Raw genomic sequence first — 21,646 nt, 5'->3', positions numbered from 1 at the left:
GGTCAGCTTTTGTTTCTTCGTACTGGTCCTGGTCCAAGCAGTTTTCATATATTGCGTAAGCCGATTGTTTCAAATTTTGTGGTGAGTCTGAATCGTCAGATTCTACTACGGCGTCATGAGCCGCTTGGAGACGAGCCCAGAAATTTTTAAGATTTTGGCTTTTTATTTCTAATAACGATTCCGAGTTTTCGTGAATCGGTGAAGCGGCAAATCTAGTGCAGTATCTTGTTAAACTGTCACTTTGTGAAATGAATTTAGCAACCTGTTTTGGGCGTGTAGCTCCTGCATGTGTGTTTTGGTTATTGTTGTTGTTAACCATTTTTGCAAAATAATATTATTTATTTATGTTTTAGTTCGAAAATATATTTGAATTGTTAATTGCTATTGAAAACCGCTCTTCTTATTTAGGTACACCCTAATACTTGGACTTGTATGAGCTTATGTTTTGTGCAATTGAGAGCTCGTTGAAGAGATCAATGCGCCATTTACATTTGTATGCACGATTTGTTTGTGAACATGAGCGTTGGTGATTATAAACACATATACAGTCCACTAATATGTATTAAAAATTTATTTTCAAATATAATGAACATACCTACATACATACATAAATAAACACATAAAAATATATGCATTTATATGCAACACACATACATATATGAGGCATGTACGCATTTATATACAATTCGCATTCACACAAATTTACAACGATACAAATATATTTACTTAGGTTAAGATGTATACACACGATAGACAATGCACTTGAAAGTAGTCCCAAACCAAACAATGCGATAACACACGCACACACATGTATTGCATTGTACAGTTTAAAACAACCCCATCCCTGCCAACATTTGGAAGTGTCTTTTATCGTCAACGCCAAATACGTCACGCTTTAGTCACTTCCGTACGTTAAAATAAAGATAGTTGTCGCGTTCACGTGTCAAACGCCAAATGCGTCACTTTTAAGTCACTTCCAGACGGTAAATTAAAGATTGTTGTCCCGTTATGCAAAAGATAAACAATGAACGCGATCACCGACGTTGAAGTCGCAGCGACTTCAAAATGAAATTAGATGAAAACAACAGAATAGAAAAAGAAGTTGTTGACATCTGGTTCATTGGTTTTGTGTCTTCTGCAGTTTGTGGTCAGTGCTAAAGTGCGATATTGTTTTTGGAACTAGAAAATTATTTGTTTCGTGGTGTTTTAATTTGAAATATTATTGAAAATATAATTAAAATGAGGGAATTGTCAGCAAAGGCTATTAAATTGAAAAATAAAAGAGAAGCATTTAAATTAATATGCAATATTACATAACTAATACAAAAATAATAAAAACTTTGACGGAAGAAGTCGTTGCGTTAAAAACTGAAGTCAAGCAGCAAAGAAATATGCGTGAGAAGGATGATACGTCTCTAATACCTTCATTGCCTTTCATGGATGTCAAGGACTTTATTGATTTTGACACGAAGCTGCTGTTGAACGACAACATAACATCTCAGCTGGTAGGTCGATTTTCTTATACTAAATGCCCATAATTATGAATAAATTTGTATATTTGGAGCATATTTAATTTTAGAAAAATATCATATACAGAGTTGGAGGGAAGGATTTCCTTTCATTCCTAAGAATGGCATTGAAATCCATTACATCGGATGCTATGGCCGTTAATTTAACTTGGCGTGGAACAAATGACAAACCCAGTATCCAACGCTTTACAACATTTGCACTAATAAAAAGTAATATTTCACATAAAACTATAACTATAAAGAAATCAATTAATTCTATTTTCCTATAGATGCCTGTCATTCCAAATACTCGAACTCGACCGATATGGATATAAATAAAGTGTGTCAACAGCACATACTTCACGCCCGAGACAGAGTACAAAAAAAAAAAAACAAACAAACAATTAATGTACTGAAAAATTAAAAAAATCTTATTTCTAATATTCACATGAATTAATTATTCATTTTTTTTTTTTGTAATACATTTTTGAATTGAAATAAATATAACAAATTTAAAAACGAAAATTTTAACTTCCACAAGTCACTAAGACGTAACTTCTGAAAGTAACGTCCGCGGGGAACAACTTCTCAATGAGGAAGTGACTTCTACGATGAAAAAAATGTATCGCAGACGTTGAATTGTAACTTCTTGAAGTCACTTATAAGTGACTTTTGCGATAGAAAATGTTGGCAGGGATGTGGTATGCAGTACATACACATACATACATATATTTAATTAGATAGGTAAGACTTCAAAAATTGTATACATATAAGGCTTACACATATCAAAATTAAATTAGAATGAATAATTCTCAGCTTGAATAAGGTCTTTATTTCCCCCCCCACCAGTGGTAAGGATATAAAGAATCTTATTTAAGTTTTAACGTTTGATCATACAAATGAAACAGTTTGATATTATAATTCAAACAATGTTTTTGTTCTTAAGCCACTGAGAGTTTAGCTTTTAGTATGCAATCCTGCTTGTTTTTGTTTATCAATATGGACTTTGAATATGCGTTTGTACTAATATGTGTTAATATTTAATTGCTGTATGTTTGTATATAAATGTTATTATACTTTTTTGAAAAAGTAAGAGAGAGATTTAAAACGGAATTGAAAAAAGAAAGATGCATACTTTTATATGTGAGTATGAGTTTGAAAATATGTTTTGCCATATATGAATGTATGTAGATATAATAAATTTACTTTTTCCGTTTTTGTCTTTTATTTCATATTTTCGACTATTTTTGCCTTTGCTTACTTGTTGTATGCAGTCGTGCTTAATAGCGCAAACAGCCAAAAACGTAGACCAGTGGCCCGTGTCAGCTGATACGGCCTATCTTATGGGCGCGCAATGTAAGTGAACAGTGAAAAACGCTACTCCCTTCTCTGTTTGCCGTAGGATGCCGTAGAAATCCACGGCATTTGGATTTTTGCCGTTACAACGCATGGTTGCCAATCTCGATATACTGTAGTAATTATAAAAGTTGTCTTCAATATGTTTGAAATTTTCTTAAAATAACTCAAAATCAGAGTTGAATGCTATTATTTATAAATATATAAACTATTTTTAATAGTGTGTTATGAGATTTGATATTTTATATTGTGAAAAATTGTAATTTAAAAGTTAGATGTGTACAAAACTATAAATGCGTATTGAGCAATGGCAACATTGTTCAAATGAAAACAAACAAAGATGGCTGATTTCTGCGTTTTTAATACGGGCTCAACTTTTGAACACATTTTGCTCGCTAAGGAAGACAAAGGAAGGAAGGAAGGGAGTACCGTTTTTGGCTGTTTCGGCTATAGTGCTTTACTTAAGCTAGTAAATAGGCTTCGAATAGTTTTTTTTTATTTGATTTTATTTATTTTTAGGATTGATTTTATGTATATGTGTATATATTATATATTAAAGGACCTAATACGCTCACTTGGTACTTCCTTTTGTACGCATGTAATGTACGTATGTATGTACGTATGTATGTACATATGTTTCTCCCGTCAATTTTGTTTCTCCGCTTCTCCCAGTTGGTTGGACCTGTTGTGTTTGTATTATATTTTGGGTTTTTTTTTTGTTCGCGCCCGAATAGTATTTGTTGTATTTATATACTTTTAGTTTTGGGGGTTTCGCGCCTGGTTTGTATGTTGTTTTTTGTTTGTTGGAACAGTTTGCTTGTTTAATTTTATAAATGCACTTTGCTTTTGTTTCTGTCACTTCACCTTTTTCTCCACTATCTTCATATTATTATTACCTCACAGATATATGTATGTACTAATATGTTATGTTTGTTTGTTTTGTTTGTTTGGGTCACTGCTTATTTTTTGTTCGTTATATATGGAAGCACTTATGGTTTTGTTCTTTTTTATTCTTTGCCACCACAATTGTTTTAAATATAATTAAATATTATTTTTCTTAACTATTTTAATATTATATTTTCTACATAAAAAAAAATCCGAAGGTGCTTTTCGGTAAGACTCGAAGGACCATATTTAAGTGTACACCCACTAGTTGCCTTTTTCAATAATACACTCCCTACCACTTTATCAACAGAATGCAAGTGTAATTTATATTTAAAATAGTTTTAATTGATCAGCTAATTTTTACCATAAAATATCACATTAATGTACAATGTGAATCAATGCGGGACGGTGTCCAGATGAAGCAACAGGGAGCCTATTCTGTAACTCCATTCGAAAAAAATTTACTCGAATTCGGATTTTTTATATTTTGTAACTCGATTTTCGGATTTTCAAGCCAATTTTCAAATAAAATATTCGTTAGCTTTTGAGTTGTAGAAAGCAAAATTGTACGTATTTATTCTGGCACAGGGTGGTATAACTTTCGCATAATTATAAAGTAGATCCGAATTTCCAATAGAATACATTTTCGAATAGAGATACAGAATAGGGCCCCAAGAGATGGTGTTGATTCAAATGCCCAGTGGTTAAGGATGTATCGATTTTGATGTAACGCTCTGGATTACTGACGACTCGAATTAACGCACTCAGGATTGGTGAATTGTATAATCGGCGGAGAGGTGTTAACGCGGCGTAGTGTGTAAGAGAATTGTGTTGACGATCGGAGGTTGACGTGCGAATGTTGATGTGAGCAGTGTATCGAACGAATTGAGTCTGATATCCTGTTGTCCATCCTTTTTGTTTAGTGGGTAGGGATACAGGTAAGGTGAGTTGAATTGGTGTTGTGTTATGATGGATGATCGGATGTGGTGTATTGTGCAGTGTTTCCTTAGGGTGCGCCAGTTTTTTCCGGGTAGAGTAGGGGGTAGGCTTAACTCATTTAAACAGCATCCGCTTCATAAAGGGGCGAATCCCTTTTACACCTAAGACGTAGATTTTCTTGTACCCTTAGAGTCAACTAATAAACTTTATAAACATATGTATATTCATTGTAAGTGATTCGTTCAAAAAATACCCAAAAACAATTCGTATACTGTCACTGCTATTAGCCGGATCATTCGGAAATCCAATCCACATAATCACAGAACGTTGATCAGCTTTTACGACTGACGATCTTCGGCGTTATTGTGAGGACGAAAACATTATGAACTGAACAAGGTTATTATACCCTGAACTTAATACACAGTTTGCCACGAAGTTTGTAACACCCTTAAGGAAGCGTCGGAGACCCTATAAAGTATATATATAAATGATCAGTATGTTGAGCTGAGTCGATTTAGCCATATCTGTCTGTCCGTCCGTCTGTCTGTCTGTATATATACGACCCTTTGCCTCAGTTTTTAAGATATCGTTTTGAAATTTTGCAAACGTCATTTTCTCTTCAAGAAGCTGTTCATCTGTCGGAATTGCCGTTATCGGAGCACTATAACATACAGTGTATCACAGAAAAAAGTATGCACTATATATTGGCGTAAAAAGTCAAATTATTTGCAAAACAAAAAGTATATATTTTGTTTTTTTTTGCAAAAACAACTACTCATAATATTGCCTTCACGAATATGACAAATTGATTTCATTGACATATTCCGTTATTAAAAACCGTTAGATTTTCTCTGTAAAAAGCGAAAATCATGTCACATAAATAAGTATGCAGATTACCATTTCAGTATTGTTTCGATTGATACACAGTGTTTATACGTTTTGAAGCAATAAGAATTGTTTTTTTTATAAAATAATAATTTTCCGAAGTTTTCATTAAATTTTATCGTTAATTGCAATTACATTTTGATCATGGAGCCGCCCGTCAAGGAACTATCACAAAATTTGAAAGGTGCTATTATAAAACTATATAAAGAAAACAAAAGTCAGAGGCAAATTGGAAAACTAATAAATAAAAGTAATTCTAATATTCAAAAAATAGTAGAAAAATACAAAAAAGAGGTCAATACAAAAAATAAGGAAAGATCTGGACGATAAGAAACATTTGATTCCAAGGATCGGTACATTATCACACACACGATACAGGCTAATCTGAAGAAAAGTGCTCCAAAAGTGCGTACTGAAATTAAAAATGAGACCAGTAAAACCTGCCATCCCCAAACTAATCGTCAAGTGCTGTATGATACAGGTTCCCATGGTCGTAATGTCCGTAAAAAGCCATTCATAAGCAACATTAACAGACAAAAAAGATTAAACTTTGTGAAAGCACGAAAGTAAACATAGAGAATATTTCTGGAATTCTGTTATTTTCTTAGATGAAAGTAATCATACATTTTTGGATCAGATGGACATGAAAAAGTATGGAGAAAAGTAAATACAGAGCTTGATTCACGGAATATGGCTGCCTTGGTAAAACATGTTGGTAGGTCGCTCATGGTTTGGGGGTGTATGGCACCAACTGGTGTAAGGAATCTTGTATTCATTGAGCATAAAATAAACAAATATTATTTCCTTAATATAGTAATATCGAATTTAAACGATAGTGCGGCCAAATTGGGACTTGAAGGATCATTTGTCTTCCAACAGGGCAATGATCCAAAACACTCCGCTCACATTGTTAAGGAATTGCTACTTTACAAGACTTCCAAACAATTAAAAACACCAACAAAATCTCTTGATGTGAACCTTATCGAACATTTGGGTCATTTTATAGAGAGAAAAATCAGAAGACACCAAATAACCCGCAAAGAATCTTTAATATCTGCTTTAATCGAAGAGTGGGACAATATCCCAACTTCAGTGACCCAAAAACTGGTAAAGTCCATGCCATCCAGATTGAATGCAATAAAAAAATCCAAAAGCTATCCAATAAAATATTAACAGCTCATCAAAGCTCGAAAAAAAAACCGTTGGAACTTTTTCTTTGGAATGTATTACTATTGCATACATACTTTAGTGATGTAATTTTTAGCTATTTAAGCCTTTTTTTCCCTAATTTGAAAAATTATTAATTTAAGTTTCAGTTTTTTGCTATTGCTTTTAACTAAAATATGAAATAACTGAAAAAAATAAAAAAATGGATATTATTATTAGTTCTGCGGCATTTTTTTCTGAAAACAAAACGGATAAACACTGTGCATACTTATTTTTGTGATAGCTGCCATACAAACTGAACGATCGGAATCAAGTTCTTGTATGGAAAAATTTCACATTTGATAATGTAACTTCACAAAAGTTGGCACAGATTATTTTCTAAGATAATAATAAAATATACGAAGAAATTGTTCAGAACGGCTTACTATAGCATATAGCTGCTATACAAACTGAACGATCGGAATCTAGTGCTGGTATGGAAAACTTTTGCATTTGACAAGATATATTCACGAAGTTTGGTATATATTTTCTAAGACAACAACGTAATCTTCGACGAATGTTCAGATCGGTTAACTATAGCATTTAGTTGCCATACAAACTGAATGATCGGAATCAAATGCTTGCATGGGAAACTTCCTAATTTGACGATATATCTTTACGAAATTTGGTATGAGTCATTGTTCATAGAAATAATGTAATATCAGAAAAAATTGTTCAGATCGGCTCACTATAGCATATAGCTGCCAAACAAACTGAATGATCGAAATCAAATGCTTGCATGGGAATCTTCCTCATTTGACATCTCTTCACGAAATTTGGTATGAGTTATTGTTCATAGAAATAATGAATCAAGGGCTTGTATGGAAAACTTTCGTATTTGACGTGGTATCTTCACGAAATTTGACATTTTTTTTTTTGCGGGAATTAAGAATAATCTTTAGTTAATCTATAGAAATATATTTCCCTTGGATTCCTCCAAGGTTTCTTTATTTAAATATATATATTGTATGTTTACACATTGGACAATATATTACTGGCCATCCCTATGATTATATTTAAACTGAGAACAAGTGTTGCGCGTCACTCTTTTATAGCAGTGCAGTCAACTCGTGTCGGCTTCTGACTGGCTAATTCCGGTGGCGTGGCATCTTGGATAATGTCATGCTTGTTGCTGTTGGTCACGTGGTGGCTGTACATTCTTGTGCGATGATGCCCCTCCATGTGTGTGTGTGTTGATCACGTTGCACATGCGTGATGTGGTATTGGCTTGTTGTTGTTGGTCACGTGGTGGCTGTACATTCTTGTACGATGATGCTCCTCCATGTGTCTGTGTCTTGATCACGTTGCACATGCGTGGTGTGGTATTTGCTTGTTGTTGTTAGTCACGTGGTGGCTGTACATTCTTGTATAATGATCCTCCTCCATGTGTTTGTGTGCTTTGTTCACGTGGTCTGCTGTTGCTATGTTGTATATATGTGTAGTGGGAGGTAATATGAGTCATACGTGTATGGCTGGGTGTTAACTCTCCCCTCCTCCGGTGAAAAGATCTCCTGATCTTTTTATACGCTAGTTGTGGCGTCCTTTTTGATGAGATGTTCCATACCTTGTTGTTTTAATATTTCTTCGTATTGTTTCTGCTGTCTTTCTTGTAGTTTGAGTGTTTTACATTTCATAATTGCATAATACAATTTAAAGCTAACATACATATAATAGAATACATAGTGTGATTATTACAAAAATAGTTATACAAATATTTCGTATAGGATGCTCTTCATACGGGATTAAAAGTTTGTGTAATTTTTGTATATTACTGAATTGATATTTCGTATTTGTGGACATAATTTCTAATATTTTTAAATCTTCTTGTCCGTGCGCTAAAATATACTTTTTTATTTCTTCATCTAGATTATGCTATTCATTATTATTAATTTCAATTGTTTTATGAAATTGAACTAAATATGTTCCTTCATATGTTTTGTTGTTAACATTATTTTTTCCATTTATTAATATATTTCCCTCGCTAATTTCTCTTATTTCCTCATTATTTTCTTCTATAACATTACATTGTGATTGCAAATTTAGTAATATGGGTATTGTACAATTATCTGGTTTTTCTTCTTTGCATATGTATTTCGACAAAATATTTTTAAATTTATTAATAAGTTTCATTCCATTAGCACATTTGGCAATTTTTGAGTCTAATTCTATCTTTCCGTGTTCATATGATATTGGGGTAATTTCGTAAGTTTCACATTTTGCTTTGATTATTGGATATTTATATACAACAATAAAGGTATCTCCAAGTCTAAATACATGAATATCTGATCCTTCGGTTTTAATTATTTTTTCGATATCCTCTAAATTTATTGATGCAGAGTTAAAATTTTTATTCTTTGCAAAGTTTATAGTTAACGTTTAATCTAATTCTTTATGAATTTCTTCTAACATTGTATGTTGATTAATAGTTTTGTAATCGAAGGCTTCCAACAGTTTCTCAAAGTGAGTATTAATCAATCTTTGTTTATCATTGTTTTCTACTATGTCATTTATTTTTTCTTTAATTTCAATAACATAATAATGGTCTGGTACTCCGGTAACAAAGGTTAGTATTGAGCCTAAAAAATTTGCACTCCTAGGTTTCCTTCTGATTAACAACTGATTTTTTAATACATCTATTCTGTTTATTATAGCCGTTTCTTTAGCTAAACCTTTGTTTCCTTGAACCGAATCGCTTAATGCATCGTAATGTTTTAATATTTCTGTTAAATTTACCATATGAAATAAATAGTCTGATTTGTCGTAAGTGTACGTAGGATATGTTTCTGTTAAAAAATATTTTTTGTCCTTTACATTAATTATTTGTATCGCGAGTTGTTCCTTTAACAGGAGCGTCATTATGATTATTCGGTACATTTCTAATATTATCTTTATGTATGACTTTATTTTTTGTTGTGATCACTGTATTTTCTTTATTTTCTTTCACAATATGTTTTATATACCTTTTTTATATTTTTCGAGTCGACTTGTTTTTCGTAAATTGTTTGTTCTGGTGTATATTCCTTTAATATCCTTTTCCTGTTGTGATATTCTAGCATTCGCTGTTGACTGTCTTCGATGTTTTCCTTCACAGTTTCATCTGTATTTTTGTTAAACAATAAGTCTATTGGATTCCTTTTGGTCATTGAATGTATTGTTTCATTATATTCTTTTATTGCAGGAAATATTTGTTCCTCTGTTGTTTTTTTATCTTCAGCTAAAGTTCTAGCAATTTCTAGAATTGTGGAGTGCAAACGTTCAACTTGTGCGTTCGATGTCGAATGATTGTTCGCGGTCTTTGTATGCTTAATATGTAGTTCGTTAAGCATCGCTGTTGTGCCAATACCTACGAATATACTTTCGTTATCTGTCATTACTTCGGTGCAGTTCGGGAATACTTGACAATAGTACCTCTTCAAATATTTCGTGGAAATGCCGTTTACTGTCGAGCTCGCGAAAGTATGCGTATTTCGTATGTATGTCTATGCATGATAGGAAGTTGCTGCTGTTAATATCAAATATGTCTGCTTGTATAGATGTTTCGGGTGTATTTGGTGTTGGTGTTTTGCCTAATAGTTGCTTGATATCTCTCGTATTTATTTTCAGTACAGTTGGTGCAATTTCTTGCTACTTTTTCCGTATCTTTTTTTAGTGTTGGCCAATAACATGTTTATAGTATTTCTTTGTAGTTGTTTAATGCGTTTCTATGCGCTCTTTTATGTGTGAATTCTAGTATATTCTCTCTGTCGATTATTTCGGTTATGTCTTTTAGCTTAATTTGCGTGAATACTTTGATATATGTAGAAAATATATTTGTTATCTTCTATTTCAACTTATGCCATGTTTCCAAGTCTGTGTGAAAAGCTGTTACAATTTTTGGTTTCATTCCTTGCTTCAGCGTTTCTATTAAGTATTCTTCGGTATTAAATTTTACTTTAAACCGTTGGTGTCGTGGGAATATAGTTGATGTAGTTTTTTCATTCGTTTCTGACGGTATTAATTCAACTTGTGTACGGAAAAAATTAAAGGATTTTGCAATCATTTTAATGCATTTGAGTGCTGAAGACTCTGCGAAGTGCATTGATGTATCTGACATCGTATTTACTTGTCTAGATAGTGCGTGGTAGGAGAGAGACTCCGTCGCCGAGTACTATCATTCACTGCGGTGAATGAACGTCTAGTCACAATCCGCATCAAAGCGGGGTTCTTCAACATATCGCTGATCTGCGCCCACGCCCCGACGGAAGAGAAGGACGATGTGACCAAAGATGCCTTCTACGAGTGCTTGGAGCGCGCTTATTCAAAATCGTGCTTGGCGACTTTAACGCCAGGGTGGGCAAAGAAGGTATATTTGGCACTACGGTCGGTAAATTCAACCTCCACCACGAAACATCCCCAAATGGGTTGAGGCTGATTGACTTCGCCGGGGCCCGAAATATGGTTATCTGTAGTACTAGATTCCAGCATAAGAAGATTCATCAAGTTACCTGGCTGTCTCCGGATCGAAAAACTACCAACCAGATCGATCATGTTGTGATAGACGGAAGACACGTCTCCAGTGTTTTAGATGTGCGTGCGCTCCGAGGTCCTAACATCGACTCGGACCACTATCTTGTTGCAGCTAAGATTCGCACCCGCCTCTGTGCAGCAAAAAACGCGCGCCACCAAACACAAGGAAGGTTCGACGTCGAGAAGCTGCAAACACAACAGACAGCCGAACGATTTCACTCAGAGCACTCGTCAACAGCTCTGTATAAGGGAACTGTAGGACGGCATTTCAAACTCCTTACGTACAGCTGCAACCGAAACCATTGGTTTTCGGAAAGTGCAAAAGAACAGCTGGTACGACGAGAAGTGCCGTGTCGAAGCGGAGAGAAAACAGGCTGCCTACCTCGCAACGTTACGATCGACCACTACACGTGCGGGATGGGATAGATACCAAGAGTTGAAGAGGGAAGCGAGACGCATTTGTAGTCAGAAGAAGAAAGAGGCCGAAATGCGTGAGTACGAAGAGCTTGATAAGCTGGCCGACAGGGGTAATGCTCGAAAATTCTACGAAAAAATGCGGCGGCTTACAGAAGGTTTCAAGACCGGAGCATACTATTGTAGAACCCCCAAAGGTGATCTTGTCACTGATGCATACTTAAATTATGGAGGAAACACTTCTCCAGCCTGCTGAATGGCAGTGAACGCACAACACCAGGAGAAGGAGAACCCGATTCCCCAATCGATGACGATGGGGCAGACGTTCCATTAACCGACCATGAAGAAGTTCGAATAGCAATTGCCCGCCTGAAGAACAACAAAGCGGCAGGGGCCGACGGATTGCCGGCCGAGCTATTCAAACACGGCGGCGAAGAACTGATAAGGAGCATGCATCAACTTCTTTGTAAAATATGGTCGGACGAAAGCATGCCCAACGATTGGAATTTAAGTGTGCTATGCCTAATCCATAAGAAAGGTGACCCCACAATCTGCGCCAACTACCGTGGGATTAGTCTCCTCAACATCGCATATAAGGTTCTATCGAGCGTATTGTATGAAAGATTAAAGGCCACCGTCAACAAACTGATTGGACCTTATCAGTGTGGCTTCAGACCTGGAAAATCAACAACCGACCAGATATTCACCATGCGCCAAATTTTGGAAAAGACCCGTGAAAGGAGAATCGACACACACCACCTCTTCGTCGATTTCAAAGCTGCTTTCGACAGCACGAAAAGGAGCTGCCTTTATGCCGCGATGTCTGAATTTGGTATCCCCGCAAAACTGATACGGCTGTGTAAGCTGACGTTGAGCAACACCAAAAGCTCCGTCAGAATCGGGAAGGACCTCTCCGAGCCGTTCGATACCAAACGAGGTTTCAGACAAGGCGAGTCCCTATCGTGTGACTTTTTCAACCTGCTTCTGGAGAAAATAGTTCGAGCTGCAGAACTTAATAGAGAAGGTACCATCTTTTATAAGAGTGTACAGCTGCTGGCGTATGCCGATGATATTGATATCATCGGCCTTAACACCCGCGCCGTTAGTTCTGCTTTCTCCAGACTGGACAAGGAAGCAAAACAAATGGGTCTGGCAGTGAACGAGGGCAAAACGAAATATCTCCTGTCATGAAACAAACAGTCGTCGCACTCGCGACTTGGAACTCACGTCACTGTTGACAGTCATAACTTTGAAGTCGTAGATAATTTCGTCTATCTTGAAACCAGCGTAAACACCACCAACAACGTCAGCCTAGAAATCCAACAGGTGCTACTTCGGACTGAGTAGGCAATTGAGAAGCAAAGTCCTCTTTCGACAAACAAAAATCAAACTCTATAAGTCACTCATAATTCCCGTCCTGCTATATGGAGCAGAGGCTTGGACGATGTCAACAACTGATGAGTCGACGTTGCGAGTTTTCGAGAGAAAAGTTCTGCGAAAGATTTATAGTCCTTTGCGCGTTGGCCACGGCGAATATCGCATTCGATGGAACGATGAGCTGTACGAGATATATGACGATATTGACATAGTTCAGCGAATTAAAAGACAGCGGCTATGCTGGCTAGGTCATGTTGTCCGAATGGACGGAAACACTCCAGCTCTGAAAGTATTCGACGCTGTACCCGCCAGGGGAAGCAGAGGAAGGGGAAGACATCCACTCCGTTGGAAGGACCAGGTGGAGAAGGACCTGGCTACGCTTGGAATATCCAATTGGCGCCACGTAGCGAAAAGAAGAAACGACTGGCGCTTTGTTGTTAACTCGGCTATAATCGCGTAAGCGGTGTCTACGCCAATTAAGAAGAAGAAGATAGTGCGTCTGCGATCACGTTCTCGTGTCCAGGTTTGTATTTTAATTTAGCAAAATATTCCTCTATTAGGTTTTTCCATCTTTTGAGTTTAGTGTTTGGATTTTTTTCTGATATCGAAAATATAAGTGACTGGTGATCTGTGTAAATAGTCAGGTCGGCTATTCCGTACAGGTAATTTCTTAGTTTCTTTAGTGCCCAAATTATGGCTAACATTTCCTTTTCATTTGTGGAATAATTTTGTTCCGTGGTTGTCAACGTTCTTGATATAACCGAAATTGAGTTTCTACCCTGACGCAGTACTGCTCCTATTGCGTGGTTACTGGCGTGTGTGGTTAGATCCAAGAATGATAGAATATATGTAAGATTACGACGGCCGGCATTACGAAACGTCATAGTTCCGTGTTGAGAAGAACAAGAGTGAAAAACTGTCAAATGGCTTGCAAATTGTAAACAGAAAAGTAAACACTTTTGTAAATTCCCAAAATATTATTAATTCTTTCGATTTTAATGAAAAGTTTTAGTGAAGCGATTGAATATTGTTGAGTGAAAAAATTTGAATCATTTCTAATGAAATATATCGGCCTATTGATAATAAAATTGTCTGTTAAGTTGTGATTCAAATGGAGAAGACGTTTCTTGTGTTGTATATAAATATATACATATATTATAAGTTCAGATGTATCAGATGTATGAAATTATGATAAAAGAATTGTGAAAATTGTGAATTGTTAAAGAGGATTTAGTATTAAATATATCATTTCTTTTGCAAAATAACACCCATTTTTTGGCAACTTTTAAATCGGCCGGAAAACTGAAAAAACTCGTTTTCGATCCTTTAATTGCATAATAATTATTACAACAAGCCACTGCACATTTCATTTTAAAAAATTAATATATTTATGCTTAGAAATTTAAATAAATACAACAGTACACTTTCACTGGTTTTCTTCATTTGAACAATTTCCACACATGCTACTCTATTTATTGTGGATGTGTCTAAAACTACTTATATCTTTTCTCGCAACAATATTCTAAACATTCCACTGAAATTTTTCCTGCAAAGACGAATGAATTAATATTATTTTGGGAATTTCCAAAAGTGTTTACTTTTCTGTTTACAATTTATATGCATTTCTATGCTTGTTCTTCTCAACGCAAAACTGTTACGTCACGAAATTGTTGCACAATGTATTTGTTTTGGTAAGAATTGTCACAAGCTAAACCGAAAAAAACTAACGGTAAACTAGTGTCGTAATCTTATATTCTATCATTCTTGGTTAGATCGAATCCCTTTTCAAAGTCTGGCTGATATAGCTCTACCTTTTCTTTTAGTTTTTCTTTTATTTCTTCAATGGCCTTGAGTGCTATTTCGTCTAATTTTAATTTCACATTATTACTTTTATTCTTTGATATGCTCCCATTTTCTCCCTTTAGGTAAATTGTTAATGGCTTGCATATATGTGCGAAGTTCTTCACAAATTTCCTATAGTAGGAAGCTAATCCTAAAAATGAGCGTAATTCTTTTAGTGTCTCCGGTGTTTTATACCTATCTATAGCGTTTATTTTCCCTGGGTCTACTGTAATCCTTCCGTTTTTTATTATGTGTCCCAGAAATTCGGTTTTAGTTTGAAAAAAAATTTGACTTTTCCTCGGAGATCTTCATATTAGCTGTAAGTAGCGTCTGTACAATATTTGTGATATCCTTAATGTGTTGCTCTGGGTCAGCAGAGTAAATTAAGACATCATCGACATAGATATATGCGCATTTTCCAATGTATGGGCTCAGAATGTCATCTACACATCTTTGAAATGTGGCTGGAGCGTTCTTTAGGCCGAACGATAGGCGAAGGAATTCATACTTTGCCCCATTGACTGAAAATGCAGTCTTTTCCCTATCTTCTGGTTCGATCATAATTTGATGAAAGCCAGATTCTAAATCTAAAGTTGTAAAGTATCTTGCTTTACCTAAGTTTTGTAATGTCATAGTTATATCTCGAATAGGGTATCTGTCCGCTATGATTTGTTTATTTAATTTTTGAAAACCTATAACCATACGTTTTTTTGGTTTTCCTTCTTCATCTATGCCTTTTTTTGATACCGTCCATATCGGTGAGTTATATGGGCTTTAACTTTTTTTAATTATTTCGTTTTTTAAGTTTCTGTATTTCCTTTTCGACAAACTCCTGATCTGCATATGGATATGGGTATTGTCGCACCCAAACAGGTTCTTTGGATTCAATCCTAATCTCTGCTTGTATTGTGGTGGTGAAAGGTAACAGTTCATTATTGTAATTATTCTCCATTAGTTCCTTGATTTCTTTCTCATATTTTTTATCTCCTATAGAGTAATTTATTTGTTCCCTACCTACTTCAGTAGTTTTTTCAAATGTTACTGAGTAATCGAATAAATCTATTTTTGCTTTCATTTTTCTTAACGTGTCCTCTCCTAGTATTATATCAATGTCTTTTAGTTCTTCTGCTTCAAAAAAATCTAAGTCAAATCCTACTAGATTGATTTCTCTCTTGTGAGTAACTGTTCAACTCCGTGTAGTGTGTTAAACTTAACAGGTTTATTTAATTTTATTCTTTCTGCAAATGGGTAATTTTTACTCACAAAGCTACTAGTTGCACCTGAATCTATCAGTATATGCACGAATCTTCCATTAGGAGCAGTGCGTTTTAACGTCGAAAGACCGTGGTATCTTATAAAAAATGTTTCTGTCTATTATTATTTCTATAACTTACACTAGGTGCTTCATTGTAAAGTGACTCCTAGTCGTCTTCTTGGGTGTCTCCCAATTGGTTAAGGCGTTGTGTTTTCCTATGCTGCGAGTTTGCCGTGTCTTCTCTGTCGCGCTTGAATTGGTTGCCGAATCTTTAGATGACTTGTCTAAACGGATTCTGTGTTTGCCTTGCTTCCTGATGAGTGGTAATTGGCGGTTGTGGATTGTATGGTTGTCGTCTAAATCTTGTTGAAGAGGGGTCTACCTCTATTGGTTCCGTTGTTTCTTGTTGCATTTGAGGTTGTTGGTGATAAAAATTCTGCTGGAATTGCTGCTGTGTTTGCCACTGTTGATGGTTTCGCCGTTGTACCCTCGGTACGTGTTCCAGTTGGTGATAATGCGAATCATGCTGTCGTTTTAGCTATCCCATGTGCTTCCATCAGATTGGTGCATGATCTTGAGTATAATGCATTCTTTGTTGCTGAACTCCTCAATCCTGCGATAAATGTTCTCACTGCCTTTAATTGTATCTCCTTGGATAGAGCGCTGATCACATTTTCATTCTTTTGTGTCATCTCTATTTTGGATAATACTACGTTCAACGCTTGGTTTAACTGATCGTAGTATATATGTAGAGGTTTTCCTACCTGTCTTATCCTCATCATGTCTTCTTCCTGGACATAGAGTGGGCGTTGATCGGCGTATCAGTCGTCTAAGCGGTCTATGATTTCCTCGAAGTTTAATTTTGTGTTATTATTGATGAGAATTTGTGCGGCTCTTCCTGTAATCTTTCTCCTGAGCAAGATTAAGACTTCCGTGTATATATTCTGTCCCCTGAATGATTTCGCGTTTCCCATTAGAGTTGTGGCCAGTTTTCTCCAGTTTCTATACTCATGGTAGTCTCCGCTGAAATTGTTTATTGCTGACTTGAAGAGTCCTAAATAAACTTCTTTTGGGTCTGAGTATGTGCAGACTTCGTCCTGTGCTTCTTCCACTGGTGCAGCGGTTATTTGACCTTCGACAAATCTTCTCTGTAAGTCCATAACCATGGCTTGAAGTGCCTGGATTTCCGCTTGTGCCTGTGCCATTTTTAGAAAATTTCTTCTGTTGGACCACTTTTGATACACTTGAATTTTATTTTGAATTCGTCGTTATTAAAGTCGCGAAGGATTTTATTCACGAATCCTTTTGTTGACCGGTCCCTGCTCGGGCGCCAACTAAGGATAATCTTTAGTTATGTAGTGTGTCTTTCTTTTTACCACACTATTTTCCGTTCTAAAATAAAACGGCACTGTTTCAAAATAACTTATTCAAAATAACAATTCTTCTTTATTTTAATTTCAAATAACCAGTAAGTTGATTGCGTATATTTTAAGACAATGGAACTGTTTCGTATGAGAGTATGCGGTCAACTGTGTTTCGCTTCAGTTCTTCGTTTTCGTTTTTTGTTCTTTCAGTGTTGTCATGTTATAGTCGCGTCATTGTCACAGTGTTGTATTTTTAAGGTCCATAAATATGTCCGCGTCGAGTCAGTGGTGCATTTCCCACATTCGGCCGTCCTGCGGCTTCATTCGTCCCGAATGAAGGGTTCCACTTCTTCATGAATTCGGCCACCGTTGTGGCGATTTTCGCCCGCAACTGCCACTGATTTTCCTGCTATAACAGCGCTCTTGCCTGCGCCTTCAGTATACAGCTTCTCCATAGCGTTCCACATTGGTGGATGCTCACGTGGCTCCTCAGCCACAGCAGAGCGCTCGCTCACGTACTCGCTGTACTCTATAGCCACCGCCTTTTGCATACCACTGTTTCGGCTCATAGTCTTTTGCACCTGCTTGTGCTCACCCATGACCTTAGTCTCCAGCTCGACGGCTTCAGCTGCATGCTCCTTAGCATCAGCACCATCCGAGCTTTCTTCGCTATGCTTATCAGCCAGTTGTTGCACCTCGGTTACAATCAGATCGACATCCTTCAAAATATTGTTACCAATTACTAGAGCATACTTCAAATCAGTCTCTTTGGCAACATGGAATTTCATTTCTAACCATATGCCATCAACTTCAATGCGAATGGAGAAGCTACCTATTGTTGTAAGTTCACTGTCCCCAATTCCGACCAAGCATACTCTTTCCTTTGTCAGCTTCACGTCCAAATCCAACATCAACAGTGTATCGTATCGCATCAATCATACATCTGCACGCGTATCGATTAATGCCGAAACACATACTCCATTCATCCAAATGTCCTTGAAAGTTAAACTGCTTCTCTTATTGGGCTTTACTGCTGCTTTCGTCTTCATCATGTTTGCGTTTTTCTCCTTCTTAACTAAGTTTCCAACTGTAGAGCACTCTGTTGCTCGGTGACCTTCTACACCGCATTTGAAACATTTCACCTTTTTGCGTGGACAGTCTCTAACAAAATGTGAATCATCTCCGCAATTGTAGCATTTTTTCGCTGAACTACCTGAACTCGACTAAGCTATGTTTGATGACGTAGACGACGTTTTGTTGGCGTTGACGAATTGCGGTTTTGAAACAGGAACTTTGATTTTTTCATAGACTTTCAGCTGCTCCTTTAGGTCTTTTATGGTTTTAGCCTGGTACAAATTTGCTTTACCCGCCTTGGAATCCGGAATGCCTTCAATGAAATACTCTATCAAGCTGGTGTCGTCTAAGTTTATCGACTTGCCGATCTCCATCAAGGTATAGAGATATTCCATGAGATCTTCCCCTTGACGTTTGCGACGATTTCGTAGTGTGCGATGAATTTCTATTGACGATACAACAACTCCAAATTCAGCTTTTAGCGCCTGCTTCAGTGAACTCCAACTGTTGATACCGCGCTGACTTCGACAAACATTTTTGCTGCACCCTTCAAAAGCTGCTTTGCATAAATGAATTTCTGCAACTCGTTCCAGCTCACCGCTTCTGCATTCTCCTCGAACTCTTCCAACCATTGCTCGATGCTTGGTTGCCGCGAAAGGGAGAATGATGTCAGCGAATCTTTAATATCTCGCAAGGTAAACACTGATCGCTCAATTTTTCGCACGCTCGAGACAGCACAACGTCGACTTGCAGCATCGTTACAATCGCTGTCTTCATTGTCGCTCACATTCAGGCCGAAGTGTTCTAGTAACCGGTCCTGCAATGTCGGTTTTCGTCCAGTGGTCGCTAATCCCAACCCACCCAATTTCTCTTTCAGTTCCTGTATGTTCAAACCTAAAATTTGGTCACGGTCCATTTTGTCTTACAAAGTTTATTAAATACAAAAATATTACAAAAGCCGTATAAAATTATTATGGTAAAATTAATTAAATTTTAAAATGTACTGCTCCGTAAACAAAGGTATATGTAGCTTTAATTTAATTCAATCAAAATTTTCTTAAAACTTTTCTCAAAATTATTTCATTTACTTTAATTTTATTTAAAATTTTTCAAAGTGTAATTTCTCAACGCGAAAATGAATCAGTTGGAGCGAAATTCATCAATACACATACCAAATTTATCGATATACAAATACTTAGCTCTAACGCTACAACCAGCTTCAGCTACGATTGTTCTACGAAACGTTCTCTTGTTCTCCCGCGCAGCCGTCAGAAATGCACACAGCATTTGAATCTCTCACGCAGCCGTCAAAATGAACACAGCATTTGAATCTCCCACGCAGCCGTCAACTCTTGTGAATACTCTTCACCGTTCTCTCACGTAGCCAATTCCGCATGCGCTCGCACTCAGCGCTACCGCAGTCGACGCCTCTCTGCTGTCGACAATACCACACTTGCTATGTGACGTCACTCACACATAACGCAACTTTTGCCCGCTGTCTCACTCTGTTCTGTTCCCAACTGAACGGTCGTTTCTCTCTGCTACTGAACTGTTGACGCCGCCGCCTGCTTGTCTATATTCCCGTTGCAAAATCCGTTTTTTCGTAACGGTTTTTACTTTCGTCTGTCCTTTTTCTAAGTTTAAAAGAACATTTTCCACAATTTTTGCCACCGTTTGAATAGTTTTTTCCGCGGTTTTTGTTTTAAGAAACGTTTATTTCGATTTTAACGATTTGGTGATCAATCGGTTTTTCCCCGGCACTAATTCAACGTAGTGGTCTTTTTATTCCACTCTCTGACACCATTTGTAGAGTGTCTTTCTTTTTACCACACTATTTTCCTTTCTAAAATAAAACGGCACTGTTTCAAAATAACTTATTCAAAATAACAATTCTTCTTTATTTTAATTTCAAATAACCAGTAAGTTGATTGCGTATATTTTAAGACAATAGAACTGTTTCGTATGAGAGTATGCGGTCAACTGTGTTTCGCTTCAGTTCTTCGTTTTCGTTTTTTGTTCTTTCAGTGTTGTCATGTTATAGTCGCGTCATTGTCACAGTGTTGTATTTTTAAGGTCCGTAAGTATGTCCGCGTCGAGTCAGTGGTGCATTTCCCACAGTTATTCTATAGAAATATATTTCCCTTAGATTCCTCCAAGGTTTCTTTATTTAAATATACATATATATTGTATGTTTACACATTGGACAATAAATTACTAGCTATGCCTATGATTATATTTAAAGTGAGAACAAGTGTTGTATGCGCGTCACTATTTTATAGCAGTGCAGTCAACTCGTGTCGGCTTCTGATTGGCTAATTCCGGTGGCGTGGCATCTTGGATAATGTCATGCTTGTTGCTGTTGGTCACGTGGTGGCTGTACATTCTTGTGCGATGATGCCCCTCCATGTGTATGTGTGTTGATCACGTTGCACATGCGTGATGTGGTATTGGCTTGTTGTTGTTGGTCACGTGGTGGCTGTACATTCTTGTTCGATGATGCCCCTCCATGTGTCTGTGTGTTGATCACGTTGCACAATCGTGGTGTGGTATTGGCTTGTTGTTGTTGGTCACGTGGTGGCTGTACATTCTTGTATAATGATGCCCCTCCGTGTGTTTGTGTGCTTTGTTCACGTGGTCTGCTGTTGCTATGTTGTATATATGTGTAGTGGGAGGTAATATGAGTCATACGTGTATGGCTGGGTGTTAACTCGGGCGAGGGGGTGGAAAATGCCTTCCGCATCATTGGTGCTATCGTCACAGCAGCGGTATGTGCCACTTGCAGGTCACTAAAAACCCCCCCTCTAAGGAACCTTCGACCACCCTGGGACCGCGTTTGCTTTACTTCAGGTTGGCGTTCCATTTTTCTCATTGAGAGATTTACATCTGCGCACCTGTGTCCAGGTTTCGCTTTTTGCTGCGTATTTCTGGATAATTATTTCGCTCTCCAACATGACGCTGATTACGTTGTCAGGGTTTATTGGCCCGACCAGGTCTTATACGACGGTGCGTTCTCCTTGCCAGCGCTCACAGAATGT

The 21,646-nt window shown here is 36.9% G+C and overlaps 2 protein-coding genes across 3 annotated transcripts in view; one reads left to right on the top strand and one right to left on the bottom strand.

The window, feature by feature from the left end:
• LOC120779436 (LIM domain-containing protein A) overlaps window positions 1-21,646 on the bottom strand; it is a 699,457-nt gene that overhangs the window by 484,951 nt on the left and 192,860 nt on the right. The window lies entirely within an intron of this gene.
• LOC120779441 lies at window positions 896-1,937 on the top strand. 2 transcript variants are annotated; one of them, XM_040111690.1, is made up of 4 exons: window positions 913-983; window positions 1,142-1,505; window positions 1,580-1,739; window positions 1,799-1,937. In XM_040111690.1, exons 2-4 carry the CDS (start codon window positions 1,302-1,304, stop codon window positions 1,930-1,932), a joined length of 498 nt encoding a protein of 165 aa, XP_039967624.1. In that variant the 5' UTR covers window positions 913-983; window positions 1,142-1,301; the 3' UTR covers window positions 1,933-1,937. The 2 variants fall into 2 exon arrangements, with proteins under 2 accessions (XP_039967622.1, XP_039967624.1); XM_040111688.1 differs by having other exon boundaries at window positions 896-1,505.

Source organism: Bactrocera tryoni, unplaced genomic scaffold (assembly GCF_016617805.1).
Source record: "Bactrocera tryoni isolate S06 unplaced genomic scaffold, CSIRO_BtryS06_freeze2 scaffold_11, whole genome shotgun sequence".
NCBI classification, from domain to species: domain Eukaryota; kingdom Metazoa; phylum Arthropoda; class Insecta; order Diptera; family Tephritidae; genus Bactrocera; species Bactrocera tryoni.
This window is presented reverse-complemented; position numbering and strand designations above follow the sequence as displayed.

Excerpts from the sequence above, each read along its gene's own strand:
- LOC120779441 (XM_040111688.1), top strand. The coding sequence starts at position 1,302 with ATGCAATATTACATAACTAATACAAAAATAATAAAAACTTTGACGGAA. Across the intron at positions 1,506-1,579 it reads ACAACATAACATCTCAGCTG|AAAAATATCATATACAGAGT; the intron begins GTAGGTCGATTT and ends ATTTAATTTTAG. Across the intron at positions 1,740-1,798 it reads AACATTTGCACTAATAAAAA|ATGCCTGTCATTCCAAATAC; the intron begins GTAATATTTCAC and ends ATTTTCCTATAG.